At 43.2% G+C, this 27,200-nt stretch overlaps 1 protein-coding gene across 3 annotated transcripts in view; it reads right to left on the bottom strand.

Moving 5' to 3' along the window:
- Positions 1–27,101, bottom strand: part of LOC116907933 (UHRF1-binding protein 1-like) — a 58,381-nt gene extending 31,280 nt beyond the window's left edge. For 2 of the 3 annotated variants that reach the window (XM_032911166.1, XM_032911160.1), the window contains exons 1-2: positions 26,820–27,101; positions 16,865–16,999 (exon numbers count right to left, since the gene is read on the bottom strand). Coding sequence is in view for 1 of the 3 variants with exons in the window: in XM_032911152.1 (XP_032767043.1) it covers positions 26,820–26,863 (44 nt within the window). In the remaining 2 variants the exon portion in view is untranslated. The remainder of the gene's footprint in view (positions 1–16,864; positions 17,000–26,819) is intronic. The other variant, XM_032911152.1, reaches the window with a different exon arrangement.
- Between the last annotated feature and the right edge of the window lie 99 nt (positions 27,102–27,200).

Raw genomic sequence — 27,200 nt, 5'->3', positions numbered from 1 at the left:
CTGAACTATGATTAAGACTATGATTTCTTTTTCTAAAAAGCATTTTTTTCTAAGCTTTGGAAGTATTAAAGACAGGATACACCCCAGCTCAGTGGTCAAGCTTGTGTACCACGTGTTTGATTTGTTCCCATGGCTTGCAATCAACAGTTTTTGTAATGAAGCATCTCTTAGGGGATATCTGTGGAAGACCTTCCTATTTTCATTTTTAAGTTCATCTCTGCTTTTTAACATAATGCTTCAGATAATTCAACAAGACATTTTATTGGTAAATTTACATTTAAAACAAGCTGATCTAGCAGTGAATTCCCTATAGAGTGCACACGAGAGGGGAGTGGAGGAGAGATGGCTCAGTGACGGAGAGCACTTACTGCTCTGCCATGACGACTGAAGTTCGGATCCCAGCACCTACAGTGCAGCTCACCAAGAGCTGTAGCTCTGTATCCAAGAAATCCAGCACCCTCACACGCACGCACGCACGCACATACCACACTCACATACAAACCTAAGAAAGCATAAATAAAACAAATTATAAATAAATAATAGTGTCTATCTGTCTGTCTGTCTGTCTGCACAGCCCAGAAGAGGGAGGGGAAGCAGATCCCTCTAGCTGGAGTTACAGTTGGGAGCTGCCTGATACGGGTGCTAGAAACTGAACTAATGCCCTCAGAAGGAGCACAGTGCTCTCAACTGCTAAGCCATTTCTCTAGACCCTAAAATAAAATCCTTTAAAAACTATGTTACCCTGTGTGCCACACAGAACAAGAAACATGAACTTCTTCTATGCTTGGTATTGCAAACAATAATGATTATAATAAACTACAAACCTATTTCTTAAGAGATGTTTCTGAAACCTGAAAACAATCCCTTCTCCCAAACAAAAATTTCTAATTTTACCTAGCTACTCTTCAAAAATTAATTACTGAGCTGAGTGGTGCCACAGGCCTTTAATCTTAGCACGTGAGAGGCAGAGGCAGAAGGATCTCCAGGTTACAGGCCAGTATGGTCTACAGAGTGAGTTTCAGGACAGCCAAAGCTACACAGAGAACCCTGTCACAGGGAGGGGGGTGGGGGGGAGGCTGCAAGATGGCTCAGCAGGTAAGGCACTTCCACCACCTCATGGCCTGAGCTCAATGACTGGATCCTCCAAAGGTGGTGGAGAGAACTTCTCACAGCACTGTCCTCTAATGTTCACATCTGCAGTGGCATGAGTGTGCCTCTCGCCCATGCATGCACAATGTACACAATAATTATAATAAAGAAATGCTTTGAAAGCCCTGAGACTGTAGAGAACTGAATTGTTACAGCTGGGAGCCAAACTATCTTGAGCTCTCTAAGCCCCTAAATAGTCACTCATTGCCCACCTGTTTCACTTAACACCCTAACTATTACGTAAGTGCACTGGAATGTACAGAGAACATTCAATCTCACCAACCCAGAGACGAGGCGTATCAGCAGACAACATCTGGAGCCTTCAGAAGAGACTGCCCCCGCTTTGCTGTAATCTAGTGCTTTCAATTCACCAATGTATCTGATGTGTCTCCATTTATGATATTCTTTGCTGTTTTACTATAAAGGCTTCGTGAAACTGTTACCACATTGGAACGTGGTATTTGGGGTATGCTAAATCTATGTTCTTGGGCCCTGGTCCCGACAGCTGTGTTTTCTGTGTCAGGACTAGGAATGTCTAAGTTCATGGAGACCAAAATCACCAATCACTGTCACAAAAATACAATACCTCATATTAAGAATTTAACGCAATTTCAAGAACAACCACAAACAACCACAAGAACAATTCCATAGGAAGAAAACCTGCCTGCTATCCACATAAGCACATCTCACCCTGTGGAGTGGCTCTGCCAGACTGACCACAGAGCTGCTGCTGCTGAGAACACCGATCTTCCTCCCATCTCCGCCAGCCCAAGCTCCAGAACGCCTAGCTCTTCCACCAACCAAACTCCTACTTCCTTTGATGGCCTAGTACTGTAGCCTGCAAAATGAATATTCCCCCTACAAAGAACCCTGTGAATAAAAGTTTGGTCCCCAAGATGGTGTGATACAGAGGCATAAAGAGGGGTGAGACCTAGGAGTTGGGGATTTAGCTCAGTGGTAGAGCGCTTGCCTAGCAAGCATAAGGCCCTGGGTTCGATCCCCAGCTCCGAGGAAAAAAAGAAAAAAAAGGTGAGACCGAAGCCAGGCAGTAGTGGCACAGGCCTTGAATCCCAGCACTCAGGAGGCAGAGGCAGGTGAATCTCTGAGTTTGAGGACAGCCTGGTCTACGAGAGAGTTTCAAGACATCCAGGGCTACACAGAGAAATAAAATAAAATAAAATCTTTAAAATAAAATCAATCTCTCTCTCTCTCTCTCTCTCTCTCTCTCTCTCTCTGTCTGTCTGTCTGTCTGTCTGTCTCTCCTGCAAATGTCACAACAGACAGCTAAGAACAGGAAAAACCCTGGGCTTTCATTTTGCATCTGGTCTCATTCAAATTCCAGTTGAGATCCCTGCTCAAATCTACACGCAGCACGTTAATCATTTAAGAAGTACCTGCACAGAGGCTGATACTTCAAGGTTGGTTAACCCTAAATATATCTATTCTTATCTCAGCTCGCTTCCAGACTAAAGGCACCAAGATAAAGGTAAAGTATTTTCAAGATTTGCAAGGACACTCAAAGGTCAGTTCTTACATCAGGTTTGCGTGTCCTGCAGCAGCATCTACAAAGTTCTGGTCACCTTAGACAGAGTTCAAGAACAGATCCTGTGTGGTAAGAATGCCTCTCTCCCCTTATCCCCATCCCCACCCCACCACCCAACCCTCAGCAAATCAGGGGACCACTCTCTACTGACTTTTCTAGAACCTGGAAAATCTAGAACTGAGAAAAGGACCAATCAGATCACAGTATGACAGGCTCCTTACCTAATGCTTCCCTCTTAGCTCTGAGCTAACTAATTCTTCCTGCTGAATGTTGATCTCCTGTCCGTGTCATATGGTCACACTGCTTCCGTTCCCACCCCACCTTCCCACTGCTATTTCCTCCATGTAACTCCTGGGGTGATGGCTGAATCAGGCCTCTGTCCTGTGACTCCTATGACAGGGTCTTAGGTCCTTTGGGATGTCAGGACTCTCAGTCTTGGTCTCACTCCCACTCTCTCCTGTTCCCGGCTCATGATACAACCACTTGTTTGCTCCCAATATGTTCTCCTGCCATTGCCCTCTGCCATTTGCCACCTGCTGATGCGACCAAGGATCAATCCTGAGCCACCTGGACCTTGAGCCTTCAAAACTGTGAGCTAAATCCTCGCTACCTAGCCTGGGTCAGGTCCTCTGATACAGACTGCCAACTAACACATGAAGGTCAAAGGGAACTAAGAAAGACTCCCTGATGTCTCCACGTAGACAGCCATTCTTTAATGTGTGTTCCCCGATTCTTCGCACTGTGACAATGGCTGCTGTCTATCAGCTACACGTCTGTCAAGTATTATTTTAAAGTGCTTTATAGACTTCATCTCAGCTTACAGGTTTCTGAAATATGTATGATTATACCCTTCATCCTAAAGGTGAGAAACTGGGCTGGTTAGATAGCTCAGGTTTGTGAGAACCTGAGTTCAAATTCTGGTGCCCACAAGGTGGAAGATGAGAATCAAGTTGTTACTCATCCCTCACCTCCACACTCACTCTACAGCACACAGACATGCACGCACACAAATGTAACTTTAAAAATTTAAGTGAAGAAACTGAGTCATTAAGATGTTAGACATTTCGGCCAGACATGGTGGTGCACACCTTTAATCCCAGTACTCAGGAGGCAAAGGCAGGTGAATCTCTGAGACTTTGAGGCCAGCCTTGTCTACAAAGCTGGTTCTAGGATAGCTAGTCCTGTTACACAGAGAACCTGTCTCAAAAGAACATAAATAAATAAATAAATAAATAAATAAATAAATAAATAAATAAATAAATAAATAACAAAAACCCCAAAGACGTTAACAACGGGCTGGCGAGATGGCTCCATCTTGATGCTGCCCCTCTTGAGAACCCTGGTTCATTTCCCAGCATCCACATGGCAGGCAATTCACAGCCCCCTGTGCCTCCAGTTCCAGGGGAGCTAATGGCCTCCGCTGGCCTCCCTGGGCACCAGGCCTGCACATGTGGTACACAGGCACATATGTAGGCAAAATCTCCATACACATAAAACAAAATAATTTTTCAAAATTTTAAAATATTAAATAACATTAAATATACAAAGGGCCAGGGCAGGAACTGACCACAGGTGCTCTGGTTTCTCCAGCTTTAACAATAATAAAAAAAAAAAAAAAAAAAAAAGCCAGAAATACACACTGGAAAAAAGACATCATCTTCAAACAAATGGTGCTGGTCAAACTGGATGCCTGCATGTAAAAGAATGCAAATAAACCCATACCTAACACCCTCCACAAAACAACTCCAAAGGGATCAAAGACCTCAACATAAAACCAGATACACTGAACCTGTTATTAGTTCTCCTGGTTGTGTTTACACAGTTGGGTGAGGAAATGTCAGTGGACCAGAAAGCCCATATGATGCTCTGCTCGGCATCTTAGACTCAGTAGGAAAAAGCACTCCCCTGCTTGAAGAGGTTAGTTATTTTACACTCTGGAACACAAAAATGCCCCCCTTATATATTAAGAGCAGATACTTCCAAGAAATAGCTCCTTATCGCTTATTTCATAGTGCACTGTACTAGACTATAACACACTCTCAATATATAAAACTTCCAAATTTAATTTTTGGAGACTGTCTCATCTAGTCCAGGCTTGTCTCAAACCTGCTATGTAGCTAAGCATGACCTCCGTTCTGATCTTCCTGAGTGCTGGGTTACAGGCAAGCATCAGTATGTCCAGTTTATGTGGCACGGGTCCAGGACTTCACACACTAGGCAAGCTCTCGCTAAACAGCTACATGCTCAGTCCTATGTAGCTAATTTCTCATATGCTTAGCTTTCGGACTTGATTATCAACTGTCCTATGGCATACATGAACTAAGAGAAACGTTTTGCATATGTGGCTACAAGGCACATTTAGATATTTATTCTCTAATCATCTTTTTTACCAGGCAAAGCTATTTATCTCCAGAAATCTTTGGAAGTATAGCTTGCTGAGTGTTCTGTTTTATTATTTTATCTGCATGTGTGGGTCCCATGTGTTTGCCTGGTGCTGGAAGAGCAGAAGAGGTGTCAGATCCACTGGAACTCAAATTACAAGGGTTGGTTCCCATCATGTGAGTGTTGGGAATCAAACCCAGGTCCTCTGGAAAAGCAATCAGTGTTCTTAACTATTACACCACCTTACCAGTGCCTCCAAAATTTTATTTTTTTTTTTAAGATTTGTTTTAAGGTGTGTGTGTGTGTGTGTGTGTGTGTGTGTGTGTGTGTGTGTGTGTGTGTGTGTGTGCGCGCGCGCTTGATGTATATGCAGATGCCTGGAAGAGTTATAAGTAGTTAGGAGCCTCTGATGTGGGTGTTAACACAGAACCTGGGTCCTCTATAACAACGGTAACCCCTCCCCGCACCTTCATTTTTTACCAAGACAGTCTCTCCATATAGCTCTGGCTGGCCTGGAACTCAGTATGTCAATCAGACTGGTCTCAGACTCAGAGATCCACTAGCCTCTGCCTCCTGTGCTGGGATTAAATGTTTGCATCAGCATGCCCAGTTTAATGTACACCTCAGGAAATAATTTCAACCCTTCAAGGCTGTCTTGTATTAGAAGTCGCTAACCTCACTCATTACACTTTTTCTACCCTCTAAGATCCAGTGAAGAATGTACACCAAAGATATGCTCCAAAAACTAATTCCTGAAGATGGCCCTGTACCATTTAGAAATGGAATGATGTCTAGCCAAATGTCTATCTTTTTTCAGAGCACATGGACCATATCTTTTTGAGGAACTATAAGAAAATGTAATAAACTCAGAGCTCTTCCGGATCCCCTTTTAATTGTTTAGAAGGTACTCAGGGATATCAGTGCTCTTTTTCCTCTTGCTTTGATATGGTTTTTGCTTGATACAGATTCTCATGCAGTTGGCCTGTCCCCAACCTTCTATGTAGCCAAATATGCCCTTGGACTCTGACCCTTTTCCTCCTGCCATACACTAGGATGGCAGGTGTACATGACCTCACCAGGCTGTGCAACACACCCAACACTTTATTGTCGAAATCATCTCCCAGGCTCCTAAAATTGCTTTAAGTTAAATAAGTTCATCCCCTATATTATATTTACTTGCCATTTTAAAAAGGACACAAGTAAAAGGGAAAAAGAATGGGGAAAGAAGGAATAGAAAGCAAGACCACACCTCTCCCTGAGCCCTCTGCCACTGTACTCTTTCCATCACTGGCAAGCGCTCTGCACCATCAGAAGATAAACGCTATGTTAACTCTTAAGTAAAAGGGGGAAAATAAGAACACCTAAAGCTGAGTGTGGTGCCCCACACCTAAAGTCCCAGCACTCTCAGGTTGAACCATGAGTTTAAGGCCAGCCTCAGCTACTTAGTGATATCCTGCTTCAACTTTTTTTTTTTTTTAAATAAAATGAGAAGAGGGAAAAACCTAAGTTGAAGTAAACGGAAATGAATTGACTTATTTTAAAATGCTGTAACCACACTGAAACCAAAGTGCGAAAAGAAGAGTGGGAGGAGGGAAGGGGAGGAAGGACGATGAGAGAAGAGGAGGGCGGAGGGGGAGGAAGGTTGAGGAAAGAAGAGGAGCAGGGAGGAAGAGGAAGGATGAGAGAAGAGGAGGAAGGAGAGGGAGGAAGGCTGAGGAGAGAAGAGGAGGAGGGAGGAGGAGGAAGGATAAGGAGAGAAGAGGAGGAAGGCACAGACCCAGATTAACCGCAACAACTGGTAACACACACGAGAGCTAACGACTTGGACTTGCGGGGAGAGGGAGGCTTAAGACTCAATTCTTTGCTTTCTGAGAGGAGTGTTCATAACTTCCGTGCAGACGAAACAACAGAGTACAAAAAGAAAAGTCCCGCAAAAGGCGAAGGATGGAAAGGACCAAAGTGTATGTAATCCACAGCACACTGTTTTCAGTTTATAATAAAGGGTGAAATTCTGCAGGGAGCCTGGCCTGAGAATGAGACACGAATAGGTCTGAACCACACGTGTCTCTCTACTGTTCAACTTGCTCATCTGTACAATGGGAAACAAACTAAACTGACCTTCAGTGGGACCTGAGGATGGGCACCAGGGAATCATCGGGAGTCTCTCCTGCCCACCTCTCTATTTTCTAGTGAACTATGAATGCTAACCCTGTAGTCCGAACACAGGAATATCAGAAGCTCCTACTCCCAAGAGGACTTTAAAACTGCTGAGCTATGAAGTTAAGCTTGTGAATATTAATATTGCCCATTCATCAAACTATTTTGGGTAGTTTATAATAGATGGAGACACACAGGCGACTGTCACATTCACAGTTATACAGCAATTGGTTTCTTGTACTAAGTAAGTACCATATATTCTAAGCTATATATTTTCTATTATCCATACATTGGTTTATTTTACATATATTTCACTTACCACAAATGATTACCAGGCACTTAATATCATGCTTCAGGAAGTGATTTTTCAGTCATATTTCTGTGAGACTAAAGGAGGAATGCAGACATTGGTTAAGTGTCTTTTGTGTGTCTCCCTGTTTGCAGGAGGGGAGGACTACAATGCATTTTTAGGGCATGGAAGAACGACGTTTGCCTATGCTTTCCAAGTGCTGCCGTGGACTCTTTCCTAAGGCTCCATGTGACGTTCCCAGATAGGACAGTAATTCTCATGAACGTGATCAATGAACGGGCCATAGTACTGAACTTGACTCAAAATAGAATGCATTATAATCTGAAATCAAGTAAATTATTTTAGTTTACTGACTAATCACTAAATATTTAAAAGGCACATGAATATTTAAAGCTAAAGTGTAAAGGAGAAGGCCATGCTAACTCCCCCAAAAACTTGTGGATGTTGATTTGGAAGACACAAGGAATGGGAGCATGAGAATGCTAGAGGGGAACCTAAGTAGGTAATGTTAGCAGGGATACCGAGGCTGAGAGAGAAGAAAACTGCCTGGCCCAAATATGTCCAGGCTGAAGCGGCTGCACAGAAGGCAGTCACACGATATGCTAAAGATAAAGTCAGCAAAACTCTTACTCATTTCCTTTCCTGTGCTTTTCTCTTTTTTTCCAGTGTTGAGGATATAACCCCGTCTGGTGCCTATGCTAGACAAGTGTGCGAACCACTAGCTTCAGCCCCAATAATTACTTAGAAAACTCAAATTACAGAGTAAAATTTCAATATTGTGTCAATATTACGGCAAGCACAGTGGCTTATTTTAAAACTGTCCGGGCAGGCTGAAGGGCTGGCTCAGTGGTTAAGAGCACTGGCTGCTCTTACAGACAACCCAGGTTCAGTTTCCACACGACAGTTCAAACTGCCTCTAACTGCAGACCTGGGAAATCATAATCCCTCCCCTGGCTTCCACGTGTGCCAGGCGCATCTGTGGGTATGCCATACACAGATATACATATCAGCAAAACGGCCATGCACATAAAATAAAGTTAGGAAAAAAAAAAGAAGTATATGGCCAGTGAAATACCTCAGCAGGTAAAAGTATGAGCAGCCAAGCCTGACAGCCTGGGTTTATCACCTGAAAGCCACTTGTGGAAGGAGAGAACCAACTCCCACAACCACCTTCACACACACACACACACACACACACACACACACACACACACACACACACACACATCGTATTTCTTAAAGGGTTATTTATTTATTTTCTATGTGCAGGAGTGTTTTGCCAACTGAATGTCTGTGTACAACATGAGTGCCTGGTGCCTGTTAAGTCAGAATAGGGTGCTGCATCCCCTGGGACTTTACAGATACAGATGGCTGGGAGCCAATACAGGAACGGGTACTAGGAACTGAATCTGGGACCCCGGTAAGAACAAGGAGTGCTCTTAACCACTGAGCCATCTCTCTAGCCACTCTACCACATTCTTAATGTAGTAAGTTTTTAAAGTACTTAAAAACAAAAATAGCTTCAATTTTTAATACATATTTCCTTTAATCACATATATGAAAACAAATTTACTAGCTTCTTAGTATAACAAAAATATCCAAACTCCAGCACTAAAATTTACAAGCAAATGTGTCTTATTTAAATTACACATTTTACAATCAATATATAGTTATTATAGTCTAAATTATGTCTAAAATGCTGCATTAAGCAATGGTTTTGGGAAAACAGGAAAGTTTCACATAATGGAAGATTAACCATTTGCTTAAGGGAGCACATCATAAACACATGACATGTAAAATGCATGCCTCAGTTCCCTTACATGTAAAGGGAGGTAACAGAATCTCCTTGGTAGAGTAATTCTGAGGACTGTCCAAGCGAGAGCTATAGCCCCAACACACAGTAACTTGGTGGGTGTCAGCACTATTATACTACCATAGGTTTGAAGAACACGAACACTGCACAAATTACATCCTAATTTACCCTAATTTTCTTTACAAATGTTTTGGGCTTTGTAAAGCTTTATGAAATACATCTTAACTTAGAAGACACACATTTTCATATCTGATACTACCTACTATAAATCTTAATCATATTTATATCCATTTTTATCAAATGGGTTTGCAGTCTCACCACAAAATCAAAGCTCTCCAGGGCGGTGCATGCCTGTAACCCAGCACTAGAGAGGCTAAGGTGAAGGATGAAGAACTCAAAAACGGCCTGGGGGGAGGGGGGGCTTAGTCAGAAAACATGAAACACGGGCTGGTGAGGGCTCAATCGGTCAAGCCCCTGACCCTGCACTGGAACCCACAAAGAGAACAGACTCCCACAAGCTGTCCTCTGACCTCCATGTACACACACATGCCCAAACAAACAAAACTGAATAAAAACATAATAAAAATGTAAAAGGAGAAAAAAAAGCCTGCAAATATCATACAGTTAATTATTTGCCAAGGCAACACTTAACTATTTGTTAAGTGCACCACGAAAGTTAAATAGAATGTGCGAAGGACAGTGTAAAACTCTAGCGCTAATAAGGACACTGGAGAGCTGGCCTGGTGGTGTCGCCTGTAATCCTCAGGAGATGGGGAGAAGGACCAGAAGGCTGAGTCTGAGCTCAGTCTCTAAAAGGAAGAACGAGGCACCAAGCAGACAAGCAGGAACTTAGAACGAGAGCCTATCCCACCGCCTTCCTGCTTGCCTCCCTCCCTCCCTCCACGCCACCTTCTGCATCCACATACCTCCCTCCCGAGACAGCGGCTGAAGAGCACACCAACAAGTGTGCATCCCTCAAATATTCTAACTACTCAGAAAGCATGCTTCTGACTGCTGTGCTCACACGTTCACCCCTGGACTATTCCTCCAAGGTCATCCTAGACCTTGAAAATATGCTGTCAATAGCAAATATGTTATCAAATATCTAACAGTAATTAGAAACAAGTGTGTGTGTGATTGTATTCCATGATACAGCACGAAAGCCTAGATTTTACAATGAATTTAACAATATATGTTAATTTTTTTCTAGTAGTTATCCAAACTGCAGTTCTTAAATAGGGCCCATATTTTAGCAAAATAGTAAAGGTTTTAAACATAGAAAAGGCAAAATACCACTGCATTGAAAACTGATCAAGTTTAGTCATACGAAAATAAAACTGGACAGGTGTAGCGGAGCATGCCTTTAATCCCAGCTCTTGGTAGGCAGAGACAGGCAGGTCTTTGAGTCACAGCCAGCCTGCTCTATAAAATAAGTTATAGGTCACCAAGGACTACATAGTGAGACCCTTTCTCTAAAAACTTAAAATAAATGAAATACAATCACTTCAAATCTGTTACTTTATTTTTGTTAAAATTTAAAATTTTGATATTTATAAGCAAATACTTTTTAAAGATTTGTTTATTTTATGTATATGAGTACACTGTCTTCAGACACACAAAAAGAGGGCATCAGATCCCATTAGAGACGGTTGTGAGCCACCATGCGGTTGCTGGTATTTAAACTCAGGACCTCTGGAAGAGCTCTTAACCCCTGAGCCATCTCTCCAGTCCAAGCAAGTATTTCTTGAGTGACTTGTACACCACACTTTTCAGGAAGCAGCACAAACATGGAAAGTAACACATAAAACATCATGAAATGTGTCTTGATTACACTTGGTTCATGGAGAGGTTGACAGGGCACCAGTGTGCTCAATTCTGTTCCTCCCTTCTGAAACACTAACACTGCCTCAGGGAGACAGCCTTAAATTCTTAGTCTACAACTAATTATTGAGAGCGCTTGTGACTGAGAAAGAAACAAACCAACATTTTACAACAGACACCTTCAAAACGACTCCTCATAATATTCTTCTCAATTCACCCAAGCTGGACACAACAATGACAACAACAAAAGCCTACAGTGAGTAAGAAGGCACCATTGGTAGACACTCAAGACCGTCTCTACAAGGATCAAAGTCAACAGAGCCTGAGCATGTGCTTCAGTGGCAAAGCTCCTGTGTAACAAGCCTAGGTTCCACATCTGATCCCTAGCACTGAAAAAGAAAACCATTACATGTGCAGATAGTGATATCATGACCGTTATATAAGTGTGTGCCCCACTGTATTCCTAACACGTTTCTAGAAAGATAAAGTGCCTTCAAACCGCTGCTCTTTTTGTTCTCTCTTAAGACAGGGTCTCACTACATAGCCCTGACAGGCCTAGAACTCTAGGCCTAGACCTCCCTTCATAGACCAGGCTGGCCTTGAACTCACAAAGATCTGACTGCCTCTGCCTCCCTCCCGAGAGCCACCACACCTGGCTTACAATACCACATTTTAAAGTCAACAAGAAGGGATACTTTGGAAACACTTTCCCAAATCTGATAGACTACCAAATTATTTATCTGAGAACATTACATAATTTTTTAATGATTTATATATTTTATGTGTATTGTTGTTCTACTGCATGTATGTCTGTGTGTACATATGAGGGTGTCAGAACCCCTGGAACTGGAGTTACAGACAGCTGTGAGCTACCATTTAAAGGCTGGGAATTGACCCTGGTCCTCTGGAAGAGCAGCCAGTCCCCTTAATCACTGAGCCATCTCCAGCCCCTACGAACATCAGATCCTTAATCTACAACTAATTGCATCGTTCACAGTCCATGCAATGCACTATATACCATTAACACAGCTCCAGGAAAGTAAGGAACGAACAAGGCTCTTCCACAGAGACACCACCTTCTCTCTGACCCAAAGCTAGGCCTTTCAGCCCAGTCACGCCTTCCTCTACCAACATGCTCTGCTGAAAGGCAGCCGCCTGCTTCCTTTCCTTCCCTCTGCTCTCCTGAGGGAGTGCGCCCGTGTGTGCGCACGTGTGTGGCTGTGTGCAAATGCACATGTGTGCAAAGGTCAGAGGGTACATTTCAGCAATTGGCCTTCTCAAGTTGCCAGGTAAGGTAGCTAGGATTATAGGTATGTCAACACATGGCCACAGAAAATATGAAATTTTGAGTTATACACTTTAAAGGGTGTGTAACATGTATAAATTAAAGATTTAAATAAATTTATGCAACTTCATGACTCAATATTGCTAAGAAACCAATTTTCCCTAAATAGACACCTATTTAGGATAACTAAAAGTAAAATTTCATTAGGATGGTAGAAATAGTATGCTGATTTAAAAATTCATATAGAAATGCAGAAGACCTAAAATAGCTTTCAAAAGAGATGAACAAAGTTAGTGGCCTTATACAAATTCAATATTTATAAAAAAGATACAGAAACCAAATTAGCCTGATACCGGTATAAATAATGGATCAATAAAACACAATACAGCTTTCAAAACATAGATCCAAATTTGTAGTGAATTGGTTTCCAACAAATGGGTAAAAAGAATTCAGGTGGGAAAGGATATTTTTAAGTGTTGTAAGAGCCAGGGCCAGCATATACTAACTATGCATACTGGATTTCACTGCGACATTCTCATACATGTGTCTAATACACTTTGATCCTAGTCACCCCACATCTCCTTTGTTTCCTTCCTGCTCCCACGATTTCCTGCCTTTTCTCAACCAGTTTCTCTTCTGCATTCATGTCTCAGCTTTTGGTTCTGGCAACCCAATGAGCTCAATAAAGGTTGCTTACAGGAGCATGGGTGACCGACTATCTACAGAAGTGTGGGCATCTTGCCGGTGGCTGCACCACTGAGGAAAATCTCTCTCCGTCCACTTTGCTTCTCAATCTCAACTTATATTGTTTGTTTGGCATGGTTATTTTTGTAAATGCTACAAAATAAAACAATTTTGAATAGCCGGTTTCTCCACATAAGCACTTAAAGCACAGAAGAAGGTGGAGGCCCATAGACCACTGCTGTCTTCTGTGCACAGATACAGCTTGTTCAGCTTGCACAACTATTTTCAAAAACCATGAAAATAGTTCTATGGTGGTTTATATATGCTTTGGCCCAGGGAGTGGCACTATTGGCACCATATGGACTTGCTGGAGTAGGTGCATCACTATGGGCATGGGCTTAAGACCCTCACCCTAGCTGCCTGGCAGTCAGTCTTCCACTAGCAGCCTTCAGATGAAGATGTAGAGCTCTTAGCTCCTCCTGCACCATGCCTGCCTGGATACTGCCATGCTCCTGCCTTGATGATCATGGACTGAACCTCTGAACCTGTAAGTCAGTCAGGACTGGGTATCTAGACTGTTGAAATATCAGGCATGGCAAAATCCCACACTTATCCTTCATAGGCTCTGCAGAAACTTGAACAGCGAGACCACAGTGTGTGATAAAGCTACTGTAATGTGACAGGAACCATGTCATAGACAACACCATACAAATGAAAACAGGAGATGGAGGAGGCTGGGGAAGAGTGCTAGACTGATTGTTGGTGATAAAGAACACACCTTTAGCTGGCCAGTGGTGCTGCGGCCCTCAATCCCAGCACTCAGGAGGCAGAGGCAGTGGATCTTTGAGTTCAAGGCCAGCCTGTTCTACAGAGTGAGTTCCAGGACAGCCAAGGCTACACAGAGAACCCTGTCATGAAAAAACAGGGGAAAAAAAAAACAAAAGACAGCTTTGGGAAAGCATTCCCTGAGACCTGCTTATTTAAAGGAAAATGAGACAGAGGACATTCTGACAGGGGCAGTAAGTAATGTGGTCAACATTTATAAAGGGTCCCATACAGTGGCCATATGCAGATGTATTGTAATATAGAACAGTATACTGTAGTATACGCCATTTGCATCAGGAAAAAAATGGTATACCTTGAGAAACAAAACAAAAGTAAGGACTTGTATTTTACATAGATATAATTTCTTCCCATGAATCAGTATTCTCGTGTTCTCAGTAGATTGACTGGTTCAATCAAGGTGAAAGGAGAATCAAATAAGGACATGAGTCCTGTTTGACTGTTGGCCCCAATACCAACTCAAGAAGTTGACTTTCATCAACCTTAAAAATTCTTTGAGGCCAGGAGTAAGAGTGCACGCCTTTAATCCCAGCACTCAGGAGGCAGAGGCAGGAGGATTTCTGTGGATTTGAGGCCAGCTTGGTCTGCACAATGCATTCCAGGACACTCAGGTCTGTGTAGAGAGACTCTTGTCTCAAAACAAAAGTCTTTGAGGGGAAAAAAAAATCTGTTAAAAACAACTTTTTCTTGAAAACTTCAACACGAACCATAAAAGATTTTGCAAAAACTTAAGGTTAGTTTCAAAACGCCTCTCTGGTAACAGAGCTAAGGATAAAATAAAGAACTGTAAGACCAGAAGGAAATGAGAACATTTAGTTGCAGAAAACTGATACAAGAACTGATAAATCTGGGTAGTGAGAGCAGAGATACTCAAAGTGTGCCAAGCAGTCTGCCATGTCCTAACGTCAGAACACAATAACCTCAGGAACCAGGCTGGTAGGATGGCGCACGTGCTGCTTCTGCAGAAGACCCAGGCTCGGTTCCCTGGACCTACGTGGCAGCTCGAACTGTCTGAACTCTGTTGCAGGAATGTGCTGGGGCTCTCTGGGTCTACAGTCACTAGGCACACAGAACCAACATGCATACACACAGGAAACACTCACATAAACTATAATAAATAAATCTTTATAAACGTAAGGGTCATCTACTAAAAAGGAACCGTGACTGGTTCAGGTGAGGAGCTAGCCTGGCTCTGTGGCACAAGCCTGTAAGCCGGTACCCAGGAGGCTGAGCAAGCTCCACACCTGCCTGGGATGCAACGTGAGTCCCACAGTCTACCTGTGTGGAAAACTTAGAGAGATCTGGTCTCAAAACCAGAAATAAAGCTAAAGGGCTAGGGATACAGCTTACTGGCAAAGCACTTGCTTAGCATATACTAGGTCCTAGGGTCTCCCCCAGAGATGGGGAGACAAGCAAAGCACAGTGAGGTAAATGAAAAGGATTAGCCCTGGAAATAACAAGTAGTGACACTGTGCTCTCACAGTGCTGGAGACGGGTCGGCAGGTAGCAGCGCTGATGACTCTTTCGGAAGATGCTGGGTCAACTCCCACCACCCCATGTGACTGTTCAGAACCATCCATACCCCCAGCACAAGGACACCAGACACTCTCTTCTGGCCTCCACAGGCACCAGGCACACAGACAGTCATGCAAGCAAAACACCTATACATATAAAATAAATACACCTAACAACAACCAAAAACCAGAGCACAATCATAACAGCTCATCCTTAGTAAGATAAGTACTGACAGCAGACTTATGTTAAAGGAGCAATGGAGACACCGCACCAGACTGTGGTTAGACTGTACTTCCTGAGTGCCTGGCCCAGATGGCTTACAGCAGGTAAACACAACATCAGAGTCATCCTTGACTGCCTTTATAAACAACAACAAAAACCTTAATTGCCACTACAGTAGAATGAATTTCAAAGTTTCTAAAAGTTTGACAGTTTTGCAGCGAGAGCCAGATTCCTAAGTGCCTACAGAGAATCAAGAGGAGCAAGAACGGCAAACAAGACCATCGTGACAATATAACTGCTAAAGCTTACTAACTGCCCACTAGTCCAGGCTGTGATGAGTTGTATAATGTCTTTAAAATTACGTTTGTCTTTTTTTTGGACCTGATATGTGTGTGTGTGTGTGTGTGTGTGTGTGTGTGTGTGAGTGTATGTGTGTGTGTATGTGTATGAGTGTGTGAGTGTGTGTGTATGAGTGTGTGAGTGTGTGTGTGTGTGTGTCAGTATGTGTGTGTGTGTGTGTGTGTGTGTGTGTGTGTGTGTGTGTGTGTGTGTGTGTGTGTGTGTGTGTGTGTTATCTGAGTATCACAATTAGCTGGAGCTACGTGCTGGTGGCACAGCTCACCACTGACGATGAATCTTCAAATGAGATGCAGAAGGTAAGACAGAATGGTGAAAAGGTTGCCCAACTGCAAACAAAACCATTCCCACAATTATGACTCCATCTAAATGATCCAGATCAAAATTGATATTAAACATACAATAATCCCTTAACGCCTTCAATGAGAATGAGAAGTTACCAAAACATTTTATGATCAAAAAGTCTTTAGACTTAGTAATCGCATTAGACTATGAAGTCATACCCATTAAAACATCAAATGCTAGTTACTATTGCCCAATACCTGGTTGTAAATTATCAAACTCCCTTTTGCAACATCAGAAAAGGATGGCAACAACTTTCTGAGTTGCCAAACCTTGTCCTTGAAAAAAAAAAAAAAAAAGAAAGAAAGAAAGAAAAGACATTCTAAAGGAGGATTTACATGAACTGGTAGCTATAAACTTTTTTAAAAATGAAGTCATCTTTATGTAGGGCACAATCCGTGCTTACAGAAAGGAAAAGAAGATGGGGAACAGAAGTATTACCTGAGGGACAAAAGGTCCCTATTCCTGGTGAAAGGAAGCAGTCAGCTGCCAGGGTTTCTTAGACTCTTCTGGTACTCACTTAGGTGATTGTGCAATTCACAGCACACCAATCTCCACCACAGCCAGCAGGAAACGCTGTAGGGAATGGGGACACAGGGGACACAGAAGCGGGCAAGTTTAAGGGAAGGAAGGAAGAGGAGTGAAATATTCAGCTGTGATGTGCTTACAAAAACAGTTGTATCTCACAGCAGATCACCACCAGGCAGACCCTGTGTAGATCTGCAAACACACTAATCACCTAGAGGTTCCACACCCTCTCCACGGCTGCCACTACTCTCCTGTGGTACATCCACTCTTAAATGCATACAAAAGCACAACAAAAAAGAGCTAGCTGTGTGGAATAAACATTATGTAAAGGCTGCACTGAATAACTTAACATTAAATAAATAAATTCAGATCCTCTACAAAACAGCAACCTAAAAATACAAATTACCACATCATTGGACTGCCCAATCAGTGAAAACTGTAGTTCTCATCTCTGAATACTGAAGCATACATAGCATCACCCATGAAAAATAGTCCAGCCTAGTGCTGTGTTTCACATCTGTACTGCCAGTACTCAGCAAGCAGAGGCAGGGGAATTGCTGTGAGTTTAAGGCCAATTTGGAGTACAAAGTGTGTTCCAGGCCAGCCTAAGGTATGGTACTGGACCCTGCCTCTTAGGTGTAAAAGAAAGAAGGAAGGAAAGAAGAGAGGAAGAGAGGGGCAAAGAAGAAAAGTAACTCGTAAACCAGAGAATGTTCCATAATGAACTATATATTTCTGTATATCCAAGTGTCTTAAAGGGTCTGGAGAAATGCATCACTCTTAACAACACTGGCTGCTCCTTCAGAAGACCCAGGTTAGATTCTCAGCACAGATGTAGTGACTCACAAGTGTCTGTAACTCCAGTCAGGGAATCTGACACCCTCTTCCGGCCTCCAGGACACCTCAGGTATGTGGTGCACATACATTCAGGCAAAAGTCTCATGAACATAAAGTAAAAATAAATAAAATCTCAAGAAAATTTTTTAAAAATAAAGTGTATTAGAGAACTAGTGGACTGCCAAAATTTTTTAATCTAAATTCTCTGAATGTCAGGCAAAAAGGTATTGAGAACAAGCAATTTATATTCATCAAGCTTTATGTGAATGCGTGCATGCTTCCACATGCACATTCACACAACTGCATGGGCACCAGTGCACACACAAGCACACACAAGCGCGCGCACACACACACACACACACACACACACACACACACAACACACTACATGCTTATCTGGTTCCTACAGAGGCCAGAAGATGGCACCAGATCCCCTCAAAGTGGAGTTAAAGATGGTTGTGAATCACTGGGTGGATGCTGGGAACTGAAAAGGGTTCTTCTGCATGAACAGCAGGTACTCTTAACTCCTATGCCATCTCCCCCACTGATGTAAACTTATTTCTCTAGGCTAATAAGTGTGAACAGTCTTTACACTCAGTTTCTACCACAGAAGCTAAAGAAGCAATCAGGAAGAACACAATCAGTCACTGGCCTTGACCATCAGGGCACTCTGTCCATGGAGAATGCACCCACAGGACAACAGTTTTAATACTCACTCATATATACATACATACATACATACATACATACATACATACATACATACATACAAAATAAATACCAATCGAGTCTTTAAATGAAGATAAGTAAAGACTAACTTCATTAAAACTGCTCACAGAAAATGTCCTTGTAAAATGAGGCCTCCTGTAGATAAGGCACAGCCCCCAGGGATGGGACCATCCACCCATCTCAAAATTTTTAACCCAGAATTGTCCCTGTCTAAAGGAAATGCAGGGACAAAAAATGGAGCAGAGGCTGAAGGAAAAGCCATCCAGAGACCACCCCACCGTGCGATCCATTCCATCCGCAGACACCAAACCTAGGCACAATTGCTGATGCCAAGATGTGCTTGCAGACGAGAGCCTGGTATGGCTCTCCTCTGACTAAGACAGATACAGATACTCACAGTCAACCACTGGACTGAGCCTGGGGACCCCAATGGAACAGTTAGGGGAAGGACTGAAGGAGATTGTAACCCCATAGGAAGAACAACAATATCGACTAACTGGACCCTTCAGAGCTCCCAGGAACTAAACTACCAACCAAAGAGTATACATGGGCCAATCCATGGCTCCCACTACATGTGTAGCATTGGACTGCCTCATCTAGCATCATTGGGAGGGGAGGCGCTGGGTTCTGTAGAGGCTTGATGCCCTGCCTTAGAGAAAAGGGATGCTAGAGATGTGAGGCGGGAGTGGGTGGGTAGAGGAAGCAACCTTTTAGAGGCAAAGGGGAGGAGAATAGGGTGGGGGTTTATGGAGGGGCGACCAGGAAGGGAGATAACATTTGAAATGTAAAAAAACATAAAATGGTTAATAAATTAAAAAAAGAAAGAAAGAAAAGTGAAGTATTGGGGGGGAGGCAGTAATCATGAACCAATTGCCTCAATGACAAAAACACTTCCACTGTTATTGCCAGACTAAATGGTTGCATAGTCTAAATTGGGTCATAAATTAAAAAGGGAGGGCATCTCTATTTCATAAAGAACAGATACAAATTAACATATTCAAAACCAAACTTCCAATCTCTGATAGCCTGCTTCCCCAGAGGTTATCAGCAGTCATCTCCAATTTAGTTAACGGCAATTCCATCTTGTCAATGGCTTCCATTACAGCTCTTAAGAGAATTCTTTTCTTTTTAAAGATTTTTATTTATTTTATGTACATGAGTACACTGTCGCTGTCTTCAGACACACCAGAAGAGAGCATCACATTCCATTACAGATGTTTGTGAGCCACCATGTGGTTGCTGGGAATTGAACTCAGGACCTCTGGAAGAGCAGTCAGTGCTCTTAATCGCAGAGCCATCTCTCCAGCCTTAAGAGAACTCTTAATCTGTATTTATCTGACAGTCTACGGGGCTTCCAAGTACATCTAGACACTGACCCTCAGCAACTCCAAGGCATCTATCTTCCTTGTACTATTTTTTTCACCTGCATAGTTAACTGTCTCCATCGGCCTTTCACTTCTTCTCTTTCCCATTGCTCATACAGCTGCCAGAGTGATCCTTTGCTAAGAAAGAAAACTAGTGATTTCCAACCTCACTTCAGTATAGAAACTTCGTCCCAGTAAATATAGAAGTAAAACCTGAAACTAGGGGTTGAGAGATGGCTCAGTAGGTCAGTGACTTGCTGCTCTCCCAGAAGACCTGGGTTTGGTCCTCAGGACCCACAGGTGGGTAGCAGGTTGCAGAGGTGAAGGATACGCGAGGCCTTGTGGTCTACCGAGCCCGTGCTGGCCTTTAACTCACAATGGAGCCAGGAACGTCCTGAGTCCCTTCTCTGCGTGACACACACTAGGATGGTAAGTATGTCCTGCCCTGTCTCCTATTTCAAATGTGGCACCCTAGATAGCACTCAAGGCCCTGTGCACATTAGCCAAGCACTCTAGATCTGAAGTTAGAGAACTCATATCTTTTGTCCCCCGAAGGTCTGTTATTGTACTTCAGCATGATCTGGACTTTGCTGTCGAGTGGAGATCAAACCCAGGGCTTCAAGCACGCCACACAAGCTCCTCATCACTGAGGTACTCTCCCCCCAACTGTGGCCTGTGTTTTCTTTCCTACTCCACTCTATTTCACCTCACTGGAGGCCTCAGCATATTTCATAATAACAAGCAAGTTACCACCATCAGGCCATTTGCATTGGCTCCTACCACCCCTTTCAGGTGTCTTGTGAAATACATTCCAGTTGAGCACTACTGACTGCCACATCAGGACTAACTACAAACTTCATCCCTACATTCCTACCCCCTTTCTGTTACTTTTTTTTTTTTTTAAGATTTATTTATTTATTAAGTACACTGTAGCTGTCCTCAGACATACCAGAAGAGGGCATCAGGTCCCATTGCAGATGGTTGTGAGCCACCATGTGGTTGCTGAGATTTGAATTCAGGACCTCTGGAAGAGCAGCCAGTGCTCTTAACCGCTGAGTCATCTCTCCAGCCCTTTCTGTTACTTTTTAAACTGCATCTAACACCCTGTTACATGTTTCACTGTTTACTACTAATTGATTATCCTTATCCTCTGATTAAAATGTAAACACCATAAGTCACAGTTTTCTATCGATGTTTCTCATTGCTATGTTCTCAGTAGTACAGAGCAGTATTTCATATAAAGCAGGCACTTAGTAACTTACTTGTTAAAAATTAGTACAGCTAATGTCAACATACATGTATTACATTAAAATGACTACTATAAAAAAAACAAATTTCTTTTAAATAATCTCAAATCTTATAAAAGTAAGTTCATTTGTAATCCAAAAAGTAACCAAGTTTTCTCTCAGTTGCCTAATCTAAGTAAACTGACTCACAAATTTCATACAGCAATGTAGTTTAGAAATAAACTAAAACCCCTAGGACAGAACAGAATCAATTAAAATCATCTTGCATCTGAAATGCTTAATATGTGGTGTGTGTGTGTGTGTGTGTGTGTGTGTGTGTGTGTGTGTGTGTTTGTGTGTGTGTACATGCACGCATGTGCTTAGAATCTGAAATACACATATCCCTACAAACTTTCAAGTTTTATTACAAAAACGTGGGCCAAAGGTCCAGGCTCAAGCCTGAATTCATAGCACTTGGAAGCTATCAAGAGTCCCAAACAGGAGCTGATGAGATAGATGGCTCAGTGAGGAAGGATGCTTGCCCCCAAACCTGATGACCTGAGTTCCGTTCACATGACCTACAGGGAAGAAAGAGATCCAACTCCCACAAGTTGCACTCTGACTTTCCACATGTACATCATAGCATGCGTGTACCCTACACACACAATAAATACTTAAGAAATGTTAAGAGTTTCCAGCAATGCTGAACTAAATAGCAAGACCTTGCCTCAAAAAAAAAAAAAAAAAACAAACCAACAACAACAACAAAAATAGTCATGTAAAAACTTAGTCTTTGAATAGAGGTATAGTTACTTAGAAAGTGACTTTGTGCACAAGTTTGTATACAGATACACATATGTGCACACAGATGTCAAGGCCAGATGTTAACACCTGATGTCTTTTTCACTTACTCTCTTTTTTACCTTTTCGGATAGACTGTCTCACTGAACATGGAACTCATCAACTCAGATGTATTAGCATGCCAGTGAGTTCCAGGAAGCCTCCTGTCTCCACCTTCCCAGCCCTGGGATTAAAGGCATATGCTGCTGCACGGGGGTTTATATGTGTGTGGGAGGGATCTGAACGCAGGTCCTCATGGTTGTGCAGCAGACACCTCACCCACAAGCCAACTCCTCAACCTGCACTCACCCTTTTAAACTGTCTTTTCCCCTTAGTTTACAAAACAACTCATACTGAGATATTCAGGTTGTCTCTCCTACTTTTATCCTTGGAGTTGGCCCCAGAACCCTTTCAAATCTGGTTCTCTAAACACAGAGCAACAAACAGATACTGAAGGTTCCGGAAGATACAGCAACCTTTCAGTACATGAGTTATTCCAAGTCGTTTGCAGATGTTATATTTCTCCTTTAGATATTGATCCTGGACCCAGACTCCACAAACAAGACTTCTATACTAACTATATCCTTCTATTAGCTGGAATTACTTCTTAGCAGTCACCCACAACCCAGGTATGAGGTTGAGTTTCCTTAACACAGCAAATGAGGCCCATGAAAATCTAATTTATCTAAACCTAATATTGACACCAAAATGAGCCGCAATCTCAACTCAAAATAATTCTCACCTTAACCAGATCTTTGCTGTCTGTGATGGTTTGAATGTGAACATTCCCCACAGGCTCCTATATTTGAATGCTTGATCCTTACTTGGTAGAACTATTTGGGAAGGATTAGGAGGTGTGGCCTTCTTGGGGAAGGTGAGTCACTAGGCAGTGGGGTGGGAGGCAGGCTTTGGGTTTCGTCCATGTTATTCCCGGCTGGCTGGCTGGCTGGCTGGCTGGCTGGCTTGTTTTCTTTCTTTCTTTCCTTGCCTTGTGCTTATGGATAAGGATGTAAGCTCCAGGGTTACATCTTACTGCTGCTGTCCTGCTCCGTGATGTGACAGCCACAGACTCACCTTATGGAGATGTAAGTCCCCAACTAAATGATTTATTTTATATAAACTGCTTCAGTTGTCAAGTCTCTTCACAGCAATAGAAAGGTAACTAAGACACTGCTCCGTTCTTTGCCACGATAAACTGATGAATAGCCAGAACTGGGTCATAAAACTTTTCTCTTAAGAATTTAAAACTTAGGGGTTGGGGATTTAGCTCAGTGGTAGAGCACTTGCCTAGCAAGCGCAAGGCCCTGGGTTCGGTCCCCAGCTCCGAAAAAAATAAAATTAAAAAAAAAAAAAAAAAAGAATTTAAAACTTGCAGGAAAGATCAGAGAGTAAGTTGCGATTTTCAACCAGGTGTAGTTTTATCACCTGGGGAACTTTTAGAAATTCCTAGAAATATTAAACACCTCACACTGTACATAGTAGTCCTCTACAGCAAAGAACTGTCTAGTCTGGGATCTGAAACTGACAGGCCTTGCTTGAGGGCCCAGGGAAATTCAAGAAGTGCCTGTCTTCCGCCTGTCTCAGGGTATGTGGTCAGATCTTCCTCTGAATCTGTGATCCACCCAACAGCTTCAACTACATTTCCTTTTTACTTAAATTGACACATTTCTGTTGCCTGCAGACAAAATAACCATAGCTAGCAAAGTTATCGAGCTCAATCATTTGATACACATCCACATACTTGAAACCAGTTTCTCAACCTTTCAGCTGCTGACACATGGACCAGATGAATTTTCATTTTAGAGGACTGTGCTAGCTATGCATGAGTGTCTGGCAGCATCCCTGACCTCTACCCACCAGGTGACACCTTCCAAGTAAGTCACAATAATCAAAATCATTGCCAAATGTCCCCGGAGGAACAAAGTCCCATTGGTTGAGAACCAATGCTTCAAACAGGACAGACTCCACCCTATGAGGTACAGTCTACCAAGTGAACTCCTAATCTGCAGAAAAACCTGTGTGTATAATATAGTATGCCCTGAGGCTAAGCAACAGGAGGCAAGCATTTGTACTTGGATCTTTCTTACCACTTTTCAGGTCCCAGTTTAAATAAATATGTACCTTTTGTCCCTGCCTGTCTTCTGCTTGTCTCTCACAGGGTGTGTGGTCAGATCTTCCTCTGAATCTGTGACCCACCCAACAGCTTCAACTACATTTCCCTGCACAGATACCTACACACATGTGTACAGAGAGACACAGAGCAACAGCCAAAAAGGTGTTAACGGTGAAATGACAGTTCCGCTTGCTCCTCCTTTCTTATATGTGAATGTTTTAAAGAACTTCCTATTCCCTTATGGGGGGAAAAGGAAGATTCCACCTTCAACACATACCCTGTCCTGATCTAAAAATCTGGGTAAATTTTTCTTTCAAAGGCTTTTCCTGTTTTATATCTCTTAAAATATAACACTTCTAACCTCTTCCTCTTTCTGTTCACACACCCCATAGTTGGTTCAGACCAGTCAAGTCTACATACTTTTCATTAATGCAAGAGGCACTTAGGAAACAAACATTAGGCAAGAAACAGAAATGTGACTTATAATACTCATACCATTCAGTATTTACTGAAAGCATAAAGTATGTGTCGATCTCTTATAAAACAATTCCTCTTCCACACTTGTCCAATATGCCAACTTCGAAAGTGCTGCCCAGACTCCAGTGCTGCCAGCTTCAATCTTAACGTTTCACTCGAGTGACCATTCTATTTTTCTAGACAGACTTCTTCCTGGAAGAGTCCCTGCAGGAGAGCCTGGAAGGACTTGGACATTTTCCTAATGTTTCCTTTTTATGATGGTACAGATTCAACCCCTGCCCCAGGGTATTCCAGCATTCCAGGCTGGCCTCAGACTGTGCTGCCAAGGATGACCTTGACCTGACAGCCTCCACCTCCCAAGTGCTGAGACTATAGCAATCTGTCGTCACACCCAGTCTACAGGTGTTAGGCATCGAACCCAGGGCATCCTATAATCTAGGCCAGCACTCTACCCAGCCTGGTAAACTGAGTTTCGCCTCCAGAACACACATGGTGGAGGGTGAGAAGCAGTTGTCCTCAGACCTCCATACATACGCTGTCAGGCACATATGTGCACCCTTGGATTCCCACAGTAAGTAAATGTAAAAATATAATAATCTTTAAAAAAAAACTACAAATGGTTTCTCCATTTTAAAAAGAAAGAAGGTGCTAATGTTTTAGAAACTTTCTGATTTAAAAAAGGGCTCCTTACTATTTACCACACAGGTGTAAGAAATCAGGAAGATTATAATGTAATCCTAAGGACTTAACTCTTAAGTATGTGGATGTTATCTATGTGATACAGTAAGCCATTACACTCTGGCTCCTAAGAGTTCTTCCCAAATGGACTTATACAAGAGAATTAAAGGATAATGCCCTAAGGCACTTATCGACTGAATTAAATTTTCTTTTAGGCATACAGAGTGGTACAGTACCATTATCCTTGGAAGGGAAATAGACAATAAAGTCATTTGTCTATGGATCTGAATTTTCCTATGGATCTAGAAATAGGCAAGGGTGAAGTGTATCTCATGAGTCAGACATACCCTAAGTAATAGACAATATTCAAAATAAGATGACTCAGTATTGCACTACCTATATAATTAAAAAATACTTCCAACAAAGCACAGACCTGTAATCTCAGTACTCAGGAAGTTGAGGCAGGAGAGTAGCCTGGGATCTGTCATGAGTTACAGGGCAGCCTGAGCTACATAACCTGTTTCAAACACACACACACACACACACTCTCTCTCTCTCTCTATCTCTCTCTCTCTCTCTCTCTCTCTAATTAGTGATGTTAAGAACCAAACACATGGTCACAAACTTTGCTATAGTTCACTACTTTATGTATTAAATTGTTTTCAATATGTCAGGAAACTATCTGCTGAATCATAGTATTGTTTTTGTTCAACATGTTCTCAACTGTAAATATATGTACATATATATATATACATATACACATATCCAGAGAATGAAGATTTATGTTTACTACAGAAGTCTATCATTAAGCCAGAGTACCTTCCTTTAATCAGTTTAAAAGCATTCATTAACTTAGAAATAACAGAGGAGAGAAAGAGATCCTAACCAGGAGTTTTTAATTCCCTGTCACCAACTTGGAACAGGATCCTACATTTAGCCAGTGTCTTGAGACAAATATGGAGAAGCCAAGAGCAGTAACGAACTGCCAGTTTACTGAGTCATGTTTCTGACTAAAACTGTGTTATGAAATGGAAAGAATGACACGTCTGGGGTTTAAACACCAGAGACGCTAACTCCCTGAACTCAAGGGTCGCAGAAACAAAATCGGAAAACTCTCCAGCAAGAACGATGCGGGACTTGAAAACGACTTCCATAAAGAACTTGCCGAAGCTGTGAACTCCTGCCTATTTCCCTAAAACAAATCCGAACTGTGCAAACAAGCACACTCTCCTCCCGTGCAGCAGGAACGCCAGGTAAGGGGCACCGAGAACAATCACAAGGTTAACGTTTCACCGGCACACTCAAGCACAACCCAGTCCTCCTCGGTTAACGGAACCGCTCTGCTCCGAGCCCCGGGAGCTTCCGAGCGCGACCCGGTCCCAGCCCACCCCATCCACCCAGCACCTGGGTGACGCCGGGGACGTCATCCGCCTCGGCGCAGGAGCGGCCCCCGGCGGAGACCCCGGCCCGCCGAGCCCCGCCGCCCTCCGCGTGACTCCTGAGGCCGGTCGGGGGCGCCAGCAGCACCGGCTGAGCCCGGACCTGCGACCTGTACCCCAGAGCCGGCGGCCAGCGGAGAGGACCGGCCCCGCGCGCTCGCTGACCTGGAGAGGTGCTTCAGGATCTGTTTCTTGATGATCCCAGCCATGGTGCCTGCCCGGCTCGAGCGCCGCTCTCTCGCCGCTCCTCACAGCCTCCTCTCTTCGCGGCGGTCTCCTCTCGGTCCCGCCTCACCAGGCCGGAGGAGAGGCGCCGGAGAGCTCACTCTCGGGAGAGACTCAAGGCCCTGGCCGAGGCCACAGCCGCCGCAGCCGCCGCCGAAAGCCCGGAGCATGACGCTCAGGCCGCCGCGGCCGCCGCCAGCGCCATCTTGGCTGCAGCATCACCTAAGAGACCGGGGGCGGGGAGAGGAGTCGGGGGCGGAGCGAGCTCGAGGTGGGCGGGACCTGTGGGAGTTCCGGGAATCTTCAGCCTTGCCCACTTCT

Source organism: Rattus rattus, chromosome 1 (genome assembly GCF_011064425.1).
Source record: "Rattus rattus isolate New Zealand chromosome 1, Rrattus_CSIRO_v1, whole genome shotgun sequence".
In the NCBI taxonomy this organism is placed as follows: Eukaryota; Metazoa; Chordata; class Mammalia; order Rodentia; family Muridae; genus Rattus; species Rattus rattus.
The sequence above is the reverse complement of the archived record's forward strand: the minus strand, read 5'-3'. Positions and strand labels throughout refer to the sequence as shown.